Source organism: Trematomus bernacchii, unplaced genomic scaffold (assembly GCF_902827165.1).
Source record: "Trematomus bernacchii unplaced genomic scaffold, fTreBer1.1, whole genome shotgun sequence".
Classification (NCBI taxonomy): domain Eukaryota; kingdom Metazoa; phylum Chordata; class Actinopteri; order Perciformes; family Nototheniidae; genus Trematomus; species Trematomus bernacchii.
The window spans coordinates 2382824-2401012 of record NW_022987654.1 but is presented as its reverse complement, the minus strand read 5'-3'; the positions used below and the strand labels follow the sequence as shown (position 1 = coordinate 2401012).

Here is an 18189-nt window from a genome sequence, read left to right as displayed (position 1 = left end):
CTGTCCTGTGAGAACCACGTATCTTTGAAAAGTAAACTTTTCAAGAGTTCCTCAGAAAAACAGCTGTTTTCAGCTTTGTGAGGATGCATTTTCCAGCTGATCCAAGAGGCTTTTTAAACACCTTACTTGGCTTAAGAAGGAGGGGAATTTTCTCAAAACATAAAGGAACACTTTATCCTTCAGTTTATCACAAACATTCAACATCAACACATTTGGAGATACGTGGTTTTCACTGGACAGGAAGGGGATGACAAACTGTAATCTAAAAAGTAACTAAAGCTGTCATGTAACTAAATGTAGTGGAAGTAGTATACAATGGAAATACTCAAGTAAAGTACAAGTACCTTGAATATGTACTTAAGTAGCCTCGGTATTAGAGTAAATGTACTGACTGCTTTGTGTACCAATATCTCATATTAAGAGGCAAACTAACAATGTAACTAAGGATTGTGTATTTCATTTGTTGATTTAGCTATATGATGATTTACTAAAATAAGGAAAAGTTCCAACATCTAAATCAAAATAAAGTATGCAAAAGTACCAGACACAGGAACAGTAAATATCACACTGACAGACAGCTGTATATATTGTGTATATATATAGATAGATAGATAGATACATAGATATATATATAGATACAATTGTATATATATATTAATATCTGTACACAGTAGTCAATGTTTATGTTTACTTCATTCAGCTTTGTTGTCCTTGTTTTTAGCTGTTGTTTATTTCTATGCAGTACATTGAGAGTTAGAAAAAACAGTCAAACACACTTGTGTGTATGTGTACACACTTACTTGGCCAATAAAGCTATTTCTGATCAATCTGAATTATTTCCCCATGTCATTTGAATACAAAGCTATTTTATGAAGACCTGGGTCAGGTTATTATTTTCTTCTTTCCATTAAGGTTTTTATCTCCACTTGTCCCCAGCAACCATTCTTTCCTCTTTAATTTGTCTCATCACTACTATTGTTGGACGCAACTGACATTGCACAATTACTACTGAAACTACCACAGTCGCTCTTGATTCACTTATTTGCTTCAGCACTAACATTGTTTCACCACTAGCATTTTGTAGTTTATTGACTGAACATTAGTAATCTGTCTCTGTTGTTTGCATTTGCAGTTCTGTGTGACATCCTAATTTGAATCCAGTCTGTAATTAGATTTATATTAAGGTTTTAATAATGAAATGAGGTCATGAATCGAGTTCAAGGTTAAGATCATCTTTATTATCCTAAGTACAAAAATGAACATACAACATTAATATAACAGTAACGAATAAAACAAAATAACATTATGCAACTCTAATCTTCTTGCTGATACTTTTCAAAGTGACTTTTACATTTCCTCTACTTCCCCTGCTACTGTTTGCACTGCTTTCAACTTCTCTTTCAACTCTGCTCCTTACTCCGCTTTCCCTGTTTCCTTTGTTCTCCTCTCCTCCTCTCCTCCTCAGACTCTCCTCCTTTTGCTGTTTGCTCCCATATCCTCTCCTCTCCTCATCTCCTACTCAGACTCTTCTCCGTTTGCTGCTTTTGCTGTTAGATAGTTAGACTGTAATGACAGCTTATGATATACTTTTTATAACTACATCAATCACATGCAATGCATAAAAAAAGTTGTTTTACTTACCACCTCTTTACAGCTCCATTAATCTCCAAGCTTCCGACATTCACCTGGCGGTGGTGCCTTAGATGAAAACAACTTGTGATATGATACAATGCAACAAAAATAGTTAACACCTATCCACAGCAATAAGCACAATGAGAGGACAAATGGTCTTCTCTTTTATACCAATTTATATTGGAGACAACATACAACTTAATGTGAAATGAACTGTGCCATGTCACATAGGATTGGAATGGATGATTGGCTGTGTTGTGTGAATATAAAGGTAGGCAACTGTTGCATAGCACAGAGGAGATGGCAAAAGTAAATATACTTTTTTCTTACCTAAAGCATCTCCCCTCCTCTTCATACCCCTGCCTGCTCCTCCCGCATTAGACTCTGGGGACTTAGCTTATGAAATCTTGTTCAAGCTGTCCACTCTGTGGTTGGACCTCATGACCTCAGCTTTATGGCCCACCCGGCCTGAAAAAGGGTGTCTACGAAGGCTGGTACTAAGAGGTTTTATGGTCCTCTCCTGCCTTTTGTGTTTGGGGGGCATGAAGGTGAGAGGAAGACAACTGTCATGTGGGGTGTGTTGCTTTACGTCCTCCAAAAGATAATGTAGTCTTGATATCAACGTACACATGAACGTCTCATCCTGTAGGTGGTATGTGTGCTCAGTCATTTCCCGCGATAAGGTCCCACACTGCTGTCGTTTCCTATCTCTTGAGGACTTTGAGTGGTTACCACTGTTCTTGGAATAGGTTTCCTCCGTGCCGACAGGGGTGTTGGGGATTTAGTTAGTCTAGGTTTCTTTAATATAACAAAAAAACACATGAACCTATAAAACTAATAAATTAGTAAATAAATTAACTAATTAAATAATCAAAACTTCAGTGAGGCAGCCATGCAACCAGCCAACAATTACAAAAGAGAAATAAAATAACTTGTATATTCAAGTAAAATGCAGTCTCACATGAGAAAAGCTGTCATTCCGTCATTCCTTTTCACAACATGATTATTTATTTGCCTTCTTTTAGTCAACCTTTGAAATGTCTGACAGTTTAAAAGCTAACATCAATTATAAACTCACCTCTTTTGCCAAAACATCTGTCCTTCTTTGTTGATACAAATTTGGTCTTTGTTTCCTCTTCATATATGCTCAAACTATTCTTTACTTTAAATGTTCGAGACATTTAAACTGACAAACTTGTCTGTCACCCATCCATCCTTCCTCTTCTCAGACCCGCGATTGGCCGATTTAATCTTATTCTATACTTTTTATAAATAGCATAACTGGACAAACAACTTAAATGACACATTTCAGAGAGCTAAAATAAAAACTGTGATGAGGCTCTTTTTCTGCAACACTAATCATTTTGAGATTTTTTTTTACACCATGAACACTAAAACTAATTTGCATTCGTACAATATGTGCCTTACAAAATAACATGCCAGACCAAACTATTTCACAACAACCCTCCCATATGTTAGCCCCTTATCATCGTCCAGGGATTGTTTTTTTTAGTATTCCAGAAATGAAAAGTATGGCCCAGCAGAGGGCATCACTGCACCTTCACAGAGCCTCCTTTCTTTGCCTGAAACTTCAATTTATGCCATCTATTTTTAATAATAAAATAACAATATTCTACCATTTCTACTGTTCATTTTTAACAAAAAAGCTAAGGTAAGCTGCATATCTTAACCAAATAAAAAAGAATTGCTGCTTAAGTGGTAGTTCTGGTATTTTCTTAATGCAGTGAAAAACAGATGCATGACACAAGCATAGAGACATTTCTTCAATTGTAATCTGTAAAGTTATTGTTTAATGGGCAGAAGGTTTGCCGTTTGTATCAAATAACTTCATAATAATCACTCCAACAAAACAACTTATTATACAATTAAATACTGAAACATATTTGATGAATTATACACTCATAATGGCTGGGCGGTTCCTAAATCATATTATTTGCAATTAAAGTAAATACCCAACCCAAAAGACACACAGGAATTATGTGTTGCCCAAAAAACCGGAGAGGAAGATGTATCACATGAATTCATACAATCGAAATGGCAAGAACTTTTTATTTTAATGTCATTTTTTTTTTTTTTCTCATACTGATATTCTGAACAAACTGTGCTGTTGTATTAGCTGTAAAATGTCTTTACTGTAGGTTATTTTTATTATTTGTACAGCACTTTGGCTCGACCAAAAATCGTTTATAAATGTGCTATATAAATAAAACTTGATTTGATTTGATAATTACCTGACACTTTCGCAATATGGTGTTTCTTACACTCTTGCCAATTCACATTTTTTAATTTATTGAGCGCAATGACAACATCTTGACAGGCTTACACTAAAAGTGAAAAGCATTTTTGTCAGAAAAAACATTTGGCTAAAAAAGAAACATCTTTTTTTACACTGAAATGTGTCAAGTAGGTCTGTAGGTTTCTTTTATAGAACACGATAAGACAAAGTGTCTACAACCACAAAAACAGATGTTACCTCCATGACATAATTTAAGATGTTCCCTTCATGTGGGCCAGCCAAACTGCCTATTTAAGGAAAGCCACAGCCTTACAACAAAACACTGGCTTTCAAAACTGCTCTGCATCTGCTCACAACTCTCTTCCCCCATGTTTCCATACTCCACCAAACAGAGCCTCCTCTAAATGTTTGGGCCCTTCTCTCTAAATAAGGCAGCCTTATCGTAGTTCCTGTCATTTTGCCTCTTTCCAAACATCCCGAGCAGCGTCTGTGGCATTCGCAGGCTGCAGCCTTTGCATTCTTTTGCCTTGTATGGAGAAATGGCCTAGGCTGGGAAGTCTTTGTATGGGACAGTTCGCCCTCTCCATTGGTCGGGGCAGAAAGGGGAGGGAACCACCGGGAGACTGATTCTTTAAACAAACTTTCCAGTAGGACTGCCTGCTTCCCTTCGCACTGCTGTGTTGGACCCAGACAGAAGGAGTTTGAGGGACTTCCAGACATTTCTAACTGAAGCCAAGGTAAGAAAGAAATCTGCTTTTACCAATGGCTTGCATATTGTGTATGATATTGTATGGGTTTTAAGAAAAGTCTGGATGTGTAAATTACCTGAGTTCAGTGGTACAAGGCTCAACTGTCAGAGTCAGAAGGGAGGATAGTTACAGAGAGTTTCAGTGGATCTTTGAATTAAGTTACCAGGATAGAGTTTTTTCATCTGTGGATCCACAGAAAGAGAGATTATAGTTCATTATCACCTAAGACCTCTTTATATATTTGTGTATATGCAGTATACATGTACTATATGCCTGAGGAATTTCTGGATGCAGCTGACCCATTTTGATCTCATATACACACAGTCTTAAACACTTGGACACACACATCTGATGATGTCTGATGACAGCTTAACCTCCACTTCACTCACTGTTTGTTTTTGAAATTCTTGACCATTGGCACTTCAGTGTTGAGCAGCCTGACTGTTTGGTGTGTGGTGTGTGTGTGTGTGTGTGTGTGTGTGTGTGTGTGTGTGTGTGTGTGTGTGTGTGTGTGTGTGTGTGTGTGTGTGTGTGTGTGTGTGTGTGTGTGTGTGTGTGTGTGTAATAAACGTATTTCCATCATCTCTGTTGTCAGTCACTGTGTGTGTGTGTGTGTGTGTGTGTGTGTGTGTGTGTGTGGGTGTGTGTGTGTGTGTGTGTGTGTGTGTGTGTGTGTGTGTGTGTGTGTGTGTGTGTGTGTAATAAACGTATTTCCATCATCTCTGTTGTCAGTCACTGTGTGTGTGTGTGTGTGTGTGTGTGTGTGTGTGTGTGTGTGTGTGTGTGTGTGTGTGTGTGTGTGTGTGTGTGTGTGTGTGTGTGTGTGTGTGTGTGTGTGTGTGTGTGTGCTGGGGCGAAGGCGAAGGGACAGAGGAGCTTTGTCGTCCCACATGATGAAAGGCTCCACAGAAAAGCTGTGGTGGACAGAGAACAAATACGATTGTCAAGCCAAGCCAAGATGAGGCATGTCAGCACCTCGCTGAAGTCCTCAAAGTATTCTCAACCTCTCTGTGAATCATTGTTGATTCACTCTTTGCAGAATGCAAAAGATTTGAGCTGCTGGTAAAGCACCGGCAACTATTTATTTTGTTTTACATTGTGAAGTCAGAAAATCTATCTTATTGATTGCTTGAGACTGAGGTATAGTTAAACACCAATCAGCCTCTCTCAGGAGACGAGACAGTACTGTATCAGTGGAGCCAGACAAGAATGAGATTGTGGAATTCCTCTGTTCTCCGAAACCTTCAACTGGAGCTGGATGCTTTTTTGTTTCCAGCTTCCTCTGCATCTGTTAGATGGAGAATGGAAGGGCTTTGGGCCAACAGCACACACCTTCCAGATTTCTGCATATGCTGGCACATTAAGGAACAGTAGTTAAATGAAAAGAGCAAATGTTCCAACATGTGTTTGCAGTGAAAGAAAGGAAAGTGTGAACTGTGTGTGTGTGCGTGTGTGTGTGTGTGTGTGTGTGTGTGTGTGTGTGTGTGTGTGTGTGTGTGTGTGTGTGTGTGTGTGTGTGTTAAATAAACGTATTTCTTTCCTGTAACCTTTTCATGCTGAAGACAAAACAATCCATTTTGTATGATGAATTTATATAAATTTATTAGAAACTCTGGGCAGAATCGGCTGGTTATATTTTAATTTGCATTGACAATAAAGCTTATCATTCTGCCCTTGTGATACAGCAGCATTCATTTGTGTAGAGATCAACAAAGAACTACAATTCTATATACTCAACAGGGGTAGATCTAGGATAGGCAAAGCTTGCTCAACCCTTCCCCTTGTTTTCTCAGTGCAATTTCAGAGACGGCACACACACTAAATGTATGTCCCCTTAAATATGAAGACAGGCAGTCACTGTCAATGTCCTTGGAGACAGATATTTAGCCAACTGTAATGTAAAATACATGGATATAAATACATTTTTTATGAAATATAGAAAAGATACAGCAAATGTTAATTTAATCTGCTTTAATTTGTTACCAGAATAGGCAATATTATATTTGACTGCATTTGTTTCAGTTTGTAAGAAATAGTGTGTGCTATATTTGGAATGATATGGCTGAAAAATCTCTATATATTTTAAATTAAGAAAATAGATTACACATTTAAAATCTTTTAATGTACGAATTTCAACTCTGCCTGACAAGAATATCAACATGCGGAACATATTTTAATAACCTGAGCCCTCTGAAGATCAACAGCTCTATCTGTATTACCTTTAAAAAGCCTAGGTTGTTTGGAGGGATTTTCCTGTATATGATTTATACTTATCTTTTTATAGCCTTCCAGTGTATAACTCAGCACAGTAGATTTAAAGATGCATTTGATAGGTTACTGAATTCTACTGTCATAGATGAAATACAATTAATTGTGTGTGTTCAAACCTGTTGATTACTGTAAGCTTGATAAATGATGTCATTTTTCAAGGTGCAAATTAAAGACTGAAAACAAATCATTGCGTGTCAGGTATGGGTGTATAATTCCATGCTTTACCTGAGTAAATTATCTTATTGTTAGCTAGTACAGTACTCACCTCAGCGCCTCTCGGGGCATGATGTCATACCTTTTAAGTGACTAATCAGCCACAGTCACCTGCTCCCGCCTGCCTGTCCAGCCTGTCTCTCTGTGTCATCCGTCTGCTGCTGCCCACTGGGTATAACACAATCACAGAGCCACATACACACACACACAAGACAAATCCTTGCAGACCTAAATGTGAGTGACAGGTCTAATTCTGGAAGGATCTGAAGTTAGCTGCACTGTGGAGACATGTCAGCTTCACACCCATCACTGTACCCGACATTCAGAAAGAGTGTGATTCTCTCTCTGGAGGCAAAAGCCAGAGAAATAGCTTCTCCTGCTTGTGGCAAAGTAAAATATAAAAGAGCTATATGAATGCAGTGTTCCAGTTTTCAGCGCTGTTATATGCTAAATAGGCTTAACTCTCATTTCAATTGGATGCTGTAATCGGTATTCATGTCAAGCTGTGTGAATGAGTAATCTATCCAATCTATGTTATCCCTGATGGCGGAGCATTTTTAATCTATGAATCATGCCTCTTTTAATTGTGCTGCAGGCCCAGAACCAGCCGCCACCATGTCGAGCAAACGTGCCAAGGGAAAGACCACCAAGAAGCGTCCTCAGAGGGCCACCTCCAACGTCTTCGCCATGTTCGACCAGTCTCAGATCCAGGAGTTCAAAGAGGCGTTCAACATGATCGACCAGAACAGAGACGGTTTCATCGACAAGGAGGATCTGCACGACATGCTGGCCTCTCTGGGTACGCTGCCCTCACTACACTTCGTTTCTATGGCAAATCTGAGATAACTTAAACAACCCTGATGACATTATGAGGTTGGGCTTGGATTCTACCCATTATTAACAGAAAGCCTTTACTACAAGATTGGAGTGAGTGTGCCTTTTTTTGGGTTGCAATGAAAGAGGCAATATACATCAGGGGAAATGTAGGATCAAAGGTTATTTTCAGGACATCTTTGGCTGTGCTTCTTCAATTGGGAAAAAATGTTGTTCCTACTTTGAAATAAAAAAATAATAAGATTTTATTTTAACTGCTGGATTGCATTCTTGCTAGAAGAACACTCTGGGAACGCGGACATCCGGCAAGGCCTAATGCCTTATCTTGCAACGTAAACACAAATTGAAAAGTAATTTATGTATCAGCTCTGCGATTTCGGAACTGCTCCTAAAACTGAGTGGGTTTCCCCATGACCAATGCTACACTAGGTCCAAATCGGTATTTATAATCCTGACATACTAACAAAAAAATCTTAACAAACTCCTTGGTGGAGGCAATTAGTTCTTAACCAAATAGTCCAAGTAAGATTACATGATACATGATACAGTGTTTTTCTTCCTCAGGTAAGAACCCTTCTGATGAATACCTGGAGGGGATGATGAGCGAAGCACCGGGGCCTATCAACTTCACCATGTTCCTCACCATGTTTGGAGAAAGGCTCAACGGAACAGACCCTGAAGACGTCATCCGCAACGCCTTCGCCTGTTTCGATGAGGAGGGATCTGGTGAGTCTGCATAAACAAAAAATACTGTCAACACACACCGAGGCACTTTTACTGTCACTGTTTGGAACTTGATGGGTGTTAACTGTGTCTAAGGTGTGATCCACGAGGACCATTTGAGGGAGCTGCTGACCACCATGGGCGACCGCTTCACAGACGAAGATGTGGACGAGCTGTTCCGTGAGGCCCCCATTGACCAGAAGGGCAACTTCAACTACGCAGAGTTCACCCGTATCCTCAAACACGGCGCCAAAGACAAGGATGACGAGTAGAGGGAGGACGGAGTGCCTCAGGGCCCCCGCACACACACACTGCAAATCAACTGCTAGCTCCTACCTTTATGGACATAATAGGTTTAGAAGAACTGTTATCAAAGTCTTTCATAAAAGAGTTTCACTTATTTAGATTCAAACATGTTTTTGAAAGGTAGGAGCTTGTGATTTGTTTGGGATCTAGAGTGTATTTTCACAATGTATTTTTAACTAGTATCATCATTGAAGGTTACCATGAAGAGTGGTGCATTTGAATTTTGTAACAAGTCTACTGCGGCTTCAGACACTTAAGACAGCTGATTGGACGTTTTACATTTGGAATCAAACATGTATGTGTGTGTTTGTCTATTTGTGTGTGTGTGTGCGGGGGTGTTTGTACAGTACCAGCAATGTTTACCTCTTCCGGCCAAATAGCTACCGCACCTGCACAAGCACTGCAACAAGTCTCCATATCTGTAATATTCGTATCCTTGTAAGTTAGAAATGGATAGAAAGATTTCATTTTGATTGTGTTTATAAAAGTGGTGATCTTGATGAAATGTTTAGTATAGCTTTAAGTCTAAACTCTTCCTACCATCGGCTGGTTTTGTGTATTTTTTTTAAAGGATCAGGTATGTTTTTGTTTTGAAGGAATTCAGTCTTGAAATGTTGTTCGGCTAATAAAGTAAGTTTATTCATGCCATCGTCCGCAATGTCTTTGGGGTGTTTTCTAACAGGTGTCTCTTTACTTCACATGTTTACATCTATAAAGTGAAATACTGTATTTTAAACACTAACAATTTCAAGACTCTGATCTACAGATGTTTTGTTGGATAATCTACGTACATTCACTCACGATCCCTCATGTCTTTTTTCACAGACTGTTGGCAGTCGGAGGGCATTAGGTCACATCTGAAACATTGTTCTAAACGGGGTTCAATACATTGCTTTTGATTGACACAAAACCAATTAAATGTATAAAACATCTTTGTCCATGAGTGACATTAATGCTAAAGTAACTATTTATGTATCTTATATGGTACACCTGTTTGATGACTGATGTGTCATTAATGGATTTTACACAACTCAATGTATTACAAGACTACTGCAATAAAAGGCCTTTGTGAAAAGGTGAAAATGTTTTTATAATATTGCTTATTCACACAAAGTCAATCAATTTAAAGTCAGCATTTTAAAAGGCAACACAAGACGGAAAAGAAATAGCATTTATGAAAAACTGAACTTTTATTTCTTTGAAATGCTTATACAAAAACACATTTAAAGTTTAAGGCATATATTGCACAGACTATTGAGAAGTTTTTATATAAAAAAAAGAGACATTAGTCCCTCAGTCGTAGGTTTAAGGCACAGCAGCCTATCATACTGCTAGCGGTCAGTCATGATTCACAACAAACTTGAAAAAGACTTTTTATAATAATGCGTTTGGCTGTAAATAAACGACAGTTTGATATTTTTGTGAAAAAAATACCAATACAAACAAAAGAACATGACCTTGAAAAATATGTACATGTGTCACATTGTCAGATCTGATTGGAGCGACATTTTGCATCTAAAAATCACATTAACCGTGCTATAAAAAAAACCTGCCTTCCTAATCTTTAGCCAGCCGTTTCCAGTAGGTCATCAGATAAGAGGTTTTGTCACAGTGGCATGATGTAGTATGAACAATAAAAATATTACTTTAATACTTAGTATTCTACATATGACCCAAGTCTGACATGACCTGTGTAAATTGAGGTATAAATGCACATCAGTCTAGTGAGTACCTCCTACGACATCCACAGAGCATTACAAGCAGTAAGGAGGGTCAAACAAAACACAGCGTACGAGATTTGATATCTGCTATGAAAGCTTTCCGAGTGCGATGAAGCAAAAACTCTGACCAATCATCAGACTTTCTTCTTCTGTTGTCTCCTGCTACTTGCAGTTGTAAAACGATATCGTGTACAGCTAAATGACACCGGTAAACATGACAGTTGTGAAGATTTAATGCACAATCCTGCTATAGTATTATTCACATAGGAACTCTTCCACATGATGCCACCGTTAACTGATGCCCTGATGGCATTCAGTCATATATTGAGGTTTATGCTACAACAGTTTCATGGAAACTACAGCTTTGTGAATGATAAGAAATCCTATTGTAACCATTTCTAAATACAGGTGGATGAGCACAGACGAGGAAAACTTGATTATGTTGTGCTGTTGTACCCCCCTTGGGAGGAAAACCTCCAGCAAATGTCTGCCATTGCAGATCATCCGCTACATTTGTTTTGTCAAGACACTACATGCATCAATTCAACTTTCAAATAGTAAGACATTCAGGTTTGAACTAAATTGACAAATTCATATGGCCCCAAATGAACTGGGAAATCTGGAAAATGCATATAATAATGGATCCAATGTTTAAAGTGTTTTTCCACCACAAAAGATAAAGTCTCAGAGCAGGTTTAAAGTTTCATTCCAGGAGCTGTTAAGAGCTCGATGTCATCAGACCACCAAGCTGCTCACCTCTTCACTGAAATTGATTTCTGTAACAGATCCAATGTGACCCTCTCCCCTTCATCCTGTGGCCACAGCGCACTTCAACAACAGTCCCTGAAAATCGTACACAACGGATCTCGGACAATTAAACGGACAGAACTGCTTTGCTTTGAGCAAAAACACAGAAAATAGGGTTTTGTTTTTATGGATTGGAAATAGCAAAATAAGAAAATACGTGATGCTTTAAAGCATGCGTTGAGTGGTGGAGATGACAATTCATGAGTGCAAATGAATCCCCTCTGCTATAAAAAGCCAGGAAGAAGGGGGTGGGGTGTGATGGAGACAGACACATTGAGGCGAGTCATTGAGACAGACTCACTGCAGTACAATCAATTTCCCTTGTGCTCCTCTGAGAAAAACAGGGTGAATTTATAAAAAAGAACAGACTCAATTCTTGAAAGAAAATCTGAATGACTACAACATTGTTGCTATGCGTGGGAATAACAAAACAAATTCCCTCCTTTTTATGCTGGAGGGGAATGGATGATAGGCAGCCTAGCCAATGATATCAATGTCTTTGTACATTCAATACAGTCCAGGTCTGCTACTGAAGAGGCTAACTGCTGGTCCTGAAATAATTTGACCTTTTGTACAATTACGGGATATTTCATCTTCATTCATAAATTGTAATGCGGAAAGAGGTTTGAAAATGGCATCAAAACTGTACAACACATTAGCTCTCCACACAGGAATGTTCCTTTTTGAGAAATGACATCAAAAGTGTTCTTACCGGCAGGTGCCTTCATCGAGGAACAGCACATTTAAAAAAAGGTTGCTTGAAACAGCAAGTCTTTATAACACCTCATGTTTGTTACTTCACTTTGTTCATAAATCTGATTTCACATCCTGTTTTCTGCAGGCACATGCGTTTACGACGAAAGGGGACTGGTGATGAACATACATTCTCCTATGTACAGTGTAGTCCAGCCAACAGGAATGTTTGGCCTCTCTCCTCCAAGATATATATATTTATATTAAAAAGAAAAAGAACAAAAAATCAGCTCCTAGTTAACAGCTTCACTCACTGTGTGCAGGCCCCACACTGTGGTGATGGGGGTCTTTACCACTTTAAGAGAAGTGGGTTGCCTGCCATCAGCATGGACCATGCTCCAAACACTGGGCACCACTGCTGAATTCCTCTGTGCGCTGCTAACACTAATGCTGCCGGAAGAAAGCTGAAGAGGAGCAGAGAGGTGGGACATCAGGCCCAGAGGGGGCTGCATCGCTGGTGTAAAGGATGATGTTGGGATTGAAACAGGGAGGGGAGTTGGAGTTTGGGCAGAGGCCGGAGACGACACTGCAGCTGAAAGGAGCGGCGTACATGGAACTGTGACTGGGATGACGGGGGATTTGTGGAATGGCAGGTAAAGTGGGACACCTCTGGGGTCTGTGATGGCTGGAGAAGGAGCAGCTGGAAAAAGCGTATGGGATGATGTCTGGCTGAAAGGACTTGTGGCTGGGAGTACAACAGGTGATGGAACAGATACCAACTCTGTAGGACATGTAGTGGGCAGTGGAGCTGGAGATGAAGCTGGGGCTTTGGCTTGAGCAGCAGCTGGGTTCTGAGGATTGTGCAGTCCTAAGACTGCGGACTCTGGCACTACGATTGGCAGATGGGCTGGGAGGAGCGGAGCCTGCTTTGCGCTGGAAGTTATGTCATTCTCCACGGGGCTCCAGGTGACTTTATTCATGAGGAGAGGAGACAGCCTCGGGGCTGAAACCAAGGCTGGAACGGGCACCGGCACTGGTACCGATACTGAGGCTGTTAAAGGAAGCATTTCTAGATCCTGTACTGCAGTAACAGCTGACACAGACACAGCCATAGCCTTCTCCATCAGACTCTGAACCCTGGAAGGATCCATGACTTGTTGGCTGTCCTCTGGAGGCGGAGTGGGGCCCATGTCACTGCTGTAACACTGCGACTCCACCTGTTCAGTCTTTACAGCCTCTGTGGGTCTGCTCTGGCTCTCCTGTAGCCTCTTCAGGTTCTCCTGTTCTGCGGCCCTCTGCAGAGCTGCGTCCACCAGGAGCCTCAGGTCGCTGAAGTCCTGAGTGGTGAACAGCTCGGGGGGAGTGGGGGGAGGCGTGTTGAAGAGTCCAACGCTGGGGCTAGCTGCCATTGTTGTGCTGGCGAGACAAAACGTGTTTGCCCTCTGTTCCTCTGCTTCCCTTATCAGGCTCTGTGTGTCCAGCCTCATCAGCGCCTGGACCGACCCTTCGTTACCAGGGAAACCCGCTCCCGTGAGAATAGCCGTCGCCGTGTTCCCGAGAAGACTGAGGTCCAGTATCGGGGCGGAGCGGATGACCGACGGGCGTTGTTGAGAGGGGCTGGTGGAAGAGTTGCTTTCTGAAGATCTGCTCCAGCCTCCATTGTAGTGGCTGTCACTTTTACTGCCGACCTTGCGCGAGATGGTGAACTTGGTGGGATCTTTGCCATCTTTGCGAAGCAGGTCAGGGAGGAGGCGACGACGCGCGTTGATAAACCAGTTACATATCTAGGGAAAGAGTAAGAAATGTAGGTATTACAGAACTGATTCTGAAAGCTTACATGGATGATATACTTTAATACATTTCAAACAAAATTAGTTTTAGTCACAAAGATGGCCTATCTGTTAAAAAAGCAACCCTTCTTTGGTTCAAAATAACTTTTTACAGATCCATAACCCAACCCTGGCATAATTCTAGCTCTAAACTATTTCTGGAGGCCTGTGATTTTAAAAACCACCTACACACTTTTCTTCATGTACATGTACACACGAGGCTTTACTTACCCCCTCTAGTGGTACAGTCGCCCACACAGGGAAGAAAGAGTGAGACAGACAGAGATGAGAGCCCTCAGACAGCTGGCAATAATGAAGGTCTGCGCTCAAATATGCTGAGCCACAGAGAAGCCAGCCAAAAGCATTCCAGTGAACTGACTACATAACAAGGAACTGTGCTGCTGCCTCACGCTGATCTTTAACGCCTTCTCTAATGCTGCCAGTGTGTTTGCGCACGCCTGTGTGTTGAGAGGCAAAGAGGAAACGTCTACTACTGATGCAATGAAGTGAAAAGGTAAGGCTGGGAAAGGCTCACTCTCAGGCTGCAGTTTGGTGATTACATCTGATTTTTGTTTTGCTTTCACCTGTTTACTGTGTTGGGTGAAGTTTCATTAAAGAAAACGGTGAGCAGCATCAGACTTTATAGTGATAAAACATTAGTAAATTGAGTGTGCACTAATATTAACTATCAAAGCAACCTTTTACAAGTTCAAAAGGACCACCTGACAGGTCCACAAGACTGCAGAATCAGTGTCTACCACAAGTGTCATTTCTCTGGCAAAAAAACAAAAAAATGTTTAACACTTTTAACACAAACAAAAAATAAATTGTCCTCACCTGCAGCACAGAGAGGTTGGTCTGGCCCGACAGACTGAGTTTCTCCTGCTCTGACGGGTAGGCGTTGAAGCGGTGTTCGTACAGCCAGCTCCGCAGAGTCTGCACCGCGTCCTTGGGCAGGTTGCCGCGGCGACGGCGCTTCCCGAAAAGCCCCCTTCCTGACAGGTCGAGCGGCGAGCCGTCATCACTGTCCGACATTGCCGAAGAGTGCTCCTGATCCGGGCGATGCTCTTCTTCCAGAGCTGAGGGGGAGGAGCAGAGCTGTCAGTCATGTTCACAGTGTTCCATTTAGCCATACCGTTTACATTAAATCTGCTCAGCATTAGGTATAAAAAGGGTAATCTTCTCTGTTGTTTTTTGACATATCCTTTTTTTGGGCCACAATTGAAGTATAAGGAATAGTATAAATGGCTATACATTCACAAGGAGTGTTCTGTAAAATGGGGGTTGGGTTCATCTTTTTTTAATGCACAAAATTTAAAATACTTGTTTCCACTGATTTGGCACAACAATGGAAACAAGTGCACAAAACTCTTCAGTTACTTTTAACCTGCCAATTTTACCCAATTCAAAGTGAGGTCTGTGGTCTGAACAAATTTAAACAATGGCTTTGAACTTTGTTGTGTGTTTTCTGCTGTCAGTCCGTGGTTGGCCACTGGAGAGAATCTCCACTCAAAATGGAGCATGCCTGATCCCAGGGGTGGGCCACAGAATGCAGTAAATGTCTTTCTCTGGGCCTGGTTGAAACCTGACCCCTGGGGCAGCGGCTGTCTTCACAAAGAAGATTGTGTGGATATCAACATCACAGTAGCCAGTGGCCAAGGAACCTGTTGACCATGCAAAAGAGGCTGTTTTCACCTCATGCCACTCTGGCTCAAGACTGCTGGAGTAGTTGACAATTCTTGTGAATTCTGCATTCCTCGACAATGAGGAAAGTACTAAACCAAGGTAGAAAAGTGGGAGGGGAAATCAAAACATAAAAATGCTAATTTGGTGCATTTCCCCAAATCTCTGCTAATTAGCTTCCCCCAACAAGTTTAAGTGTCAAGGGAAGGAAGGGTAGGCATTGTAGATAACTACTTGAATGCAACCCTGTGATTTTATTCCTGATATATCACTTTTGACCAAATGTTTTGACCCAAACGAATGATTCTTGGATGGAGTAAAATGACTTGAACAGTTTGTCAAGTGTTGTAGCTGTTTAAATGCAACCTGATAGAACCTGGTTTTTTGCTCTGAACTGAAAACCACTTGGATTTTGCACATTGTGCCAAAAATATTCCTAGAAGTATGAATTTCAGCTCTATGAAACTCTTAAAATAGACTAAAGTTTCTCAGTCTAATTAAGTCTAACTGGGTCTGAACATACTAAAATCAGAAACTCCAGTCTCCCATTCATTAGCAACATTCATAGTTGACAGACATCTCAGGTTATCCTACTTCAAATAACAGTTAGCGAGAGATGTGGCCCACAACAATGTTACATTCTCCCATGATGAACCCAAGCCATCTCCAGCCAGTCAATGTGGGATCATGAATCAATCAACAATGACGTATTTTAGACAGATGTTAGAATAGTACATTATGTCACATCAGCAACGTCTCAGGCAGCCAAACTTTTTGTTTACCAAATGTCTCCCCCATCTAAATAAGCTAGTAAATGCTCATGGAAAGTAATACGAGTATCTTGTTCATTCTTGTAAACGCGAGAACAAATGGTCGTCATTTCAAAGTTTGCTCCACAGTGAACTCAACTTAACAACACGCCGAGGTAAGAATTTGAATCTGACCGTTAGTAACGCCAGTCCAAACATCAACTTTACACCAGCTTGCTTTGTCAAATAAATAACGTCACACCCACAGTGAAATCATACACGGAGAAAAAAGCCTATTTGATAGGTATAAATGTTACTTTCAAAGAAACAAACCGACGAGCTACTCGGTAAATTAGCCATCTGGAGCGCACAAAGGAGGCAGGCAGCAAAGCACAGCCTCCCGCATGTCACGCCGCCAGATGGACACCATGCTCCTGCCTCCAGAGATAACTAGCTGGCTAGCTGTCCCTCCAAATTTGAGCACAAACACACGCTGCATTTGCTCGCAACAAAAAGACCGCATTCCAGGCAAAACCAACAGCAAAGACACAGCAGAGTTATAGACAGCACATGGTGTGGGGTTTAAACGTGCAGTGATAGAAACACGGTGAGGCTCACCTCGTTTGAATGCTTTCATTCTTTGTTGATGGCTGGCTTGAAAACACGCAGCTGTCCAAGTTGCTTGCGGTACAAAGCGTGCCCGGGAGCCGAGCGATGGTTGACACAACGGCACTTTCTTTCAAGAAGCTGAAGGTGTTGCGCTTTCTCGCCGACCTAAACGTTTAGCTTTTCTGCGGCGCAAAAATGTTTCACCGTAGAGTCCGTTTCCATCGCACTCCTTGCTTTCTGCCAAGATAAATGTTTTCTGTTTTGTGTCGCTTGTTCCTTTTACCTGCACGCAGCAGCGCCAGCTCTTTGCCAATCTTGACAGTCGCAGCTGAAATGATCCCGCCTCATCAACAGCTGTCAGCCAATCACGGACCTCCATTGAGCCTCCTGGAAAGCCGTTAACCAATCAAGGCGCTCCGTCAGGAAGCAGACAGGGCTCTGTGTAAATGTGACTGACGGGAGAACCATTTCATTCAAAGTAAAGCGCAGTCATTGAAACAATGTTATTTTCCTCGACGCGGTTGAAATGCCACGGTTACATCGACTCAAGCCTGTGTAAAAATACAACTGTAGTGATCTTTCACAGCCATTTAAGTCGTTTTTTGATGTGTGCGGGAAGACAGACAGCCACACAGTGTTGTGAAGAGGCTTTACGTAACGTTCAGCAAAATGTTCTTGTTACATAAATCATAAACGTCGAAAGCGTCGACTGGTGGCCGCAGTCCATAACACAATAAACCAAGCTATTTCGACTCAGACTGTTTTGGGCCATTTCTGATGTGATATTTAGACATCAATTCTACAGTTGGTTTGACGCAAGGCTTGTCAGGCTAATGTGTCTTGGAAGCGTTTATTCATGAGAACCTCACGAAGAGTCCCAGGACCAAATAAGCGGGAGATTTCAGAAAATAAGTTACTGCACGATAGCATAATGCAAAACAGCAATATACCTGTAACGAGGTTTTAACTTGCTTTTTGAACCAAATGTACACGATGTATTTATGTATCATCGTAGGCTTCAAAAGGGAGGGCCAGGCAACATTTAAAAAAGAGCATGTGATTGAAACAGCTTTGGAGTGATAATCAAATCTAGCAGGATTGTTAAAACTATTA

At 41.1% G+C, this 18189-nt stretch overlaps 2 protein-coding genes across 2 annotated transcripts; one reads left to right on the top strand and one right to left on the bottom strand.

The window, feature by feature from the left end:
* The first annotated feature begins 4537 nt into the window (after positions 1 to 4537).
* On the top strand, positions 4538 to 9638 carry myl9b (myosin, light chain 9b, regulatory). Its single transcript, XM_034135002.1, has 4 exons — positions 4538 to 4626; positions 7718 to 7921; positions 8521 to 8682; positions 8776 to 9638. The coding sequence occupies exons 2-4, from the start codon at positions 7738 to 7740 to the stop codon at positions 8949 to 8951; spliced, it is 522 nt and encodes a 173-aa protein (XP_033990893.1). The 5' UTR covers positions 4538 to 4626; positions 7718 to 7737; the 3' UTR covers positions 8952 to 9638.
* Positions 9639 to 10151: 513 nt separating this feature from the next.
* On the bottom strand, positions 10152 to 17379 carry LOC117486514 (mucin-5AC). The gene is made up of 3 exons (XM_034134997.1): positions 17086 to 17379; positions 14873 to 15114; positions 10152 to 13990 (listed from the first exon to the last, which is right to left on the bottom strand). The coding sequence occupies exons 1-3, from the start codon at positions 17102 to 17104 to the stop codon at positions 12500 to 12502; spliced, it is 1752 nt and encodes a 583-aa protein (XP_033990888.1). The 5' UTR covers positions 17105 to 17379; the 3' UTR covers positions 10152 to 12499.
* Between the last annotated feature and the right edge of the window lie 810 nt (positions 17380 to 18189).

Coding starts and splice junctions, on each gene's coding strand:
- myl9b (XM_034135002.1), top strand. CDS start 7,738: ATGTCGAGCAAACGTGCCAAGGGAAAGACCACCAAGAAGCGTCCTCAG. Junction 7,922..8,520: donor CGACATGCTGGCCTCTCTGG/GTACGCTGCCCT, acceptor TTTCTTCCTCAG/GTAAGAACCCTTCTGATGAA. Junction 8,683..8,775: donor TTTCGATGAGGAGGGATCTG/GTGAGTCTGCAT, acceptor ACTGTGTCTAAG/GTGTGATCCACGAGGACCAT.
- LOC117486514 (XM_034134997.1), bottom strand. Junction 13,991..14,872: donor CCAACCTCTCTGTGCTGCAG/GTGAGGACAATT, acceptor CTCTTTCCCTAG/ATATGTAACTGGTTTATCAA.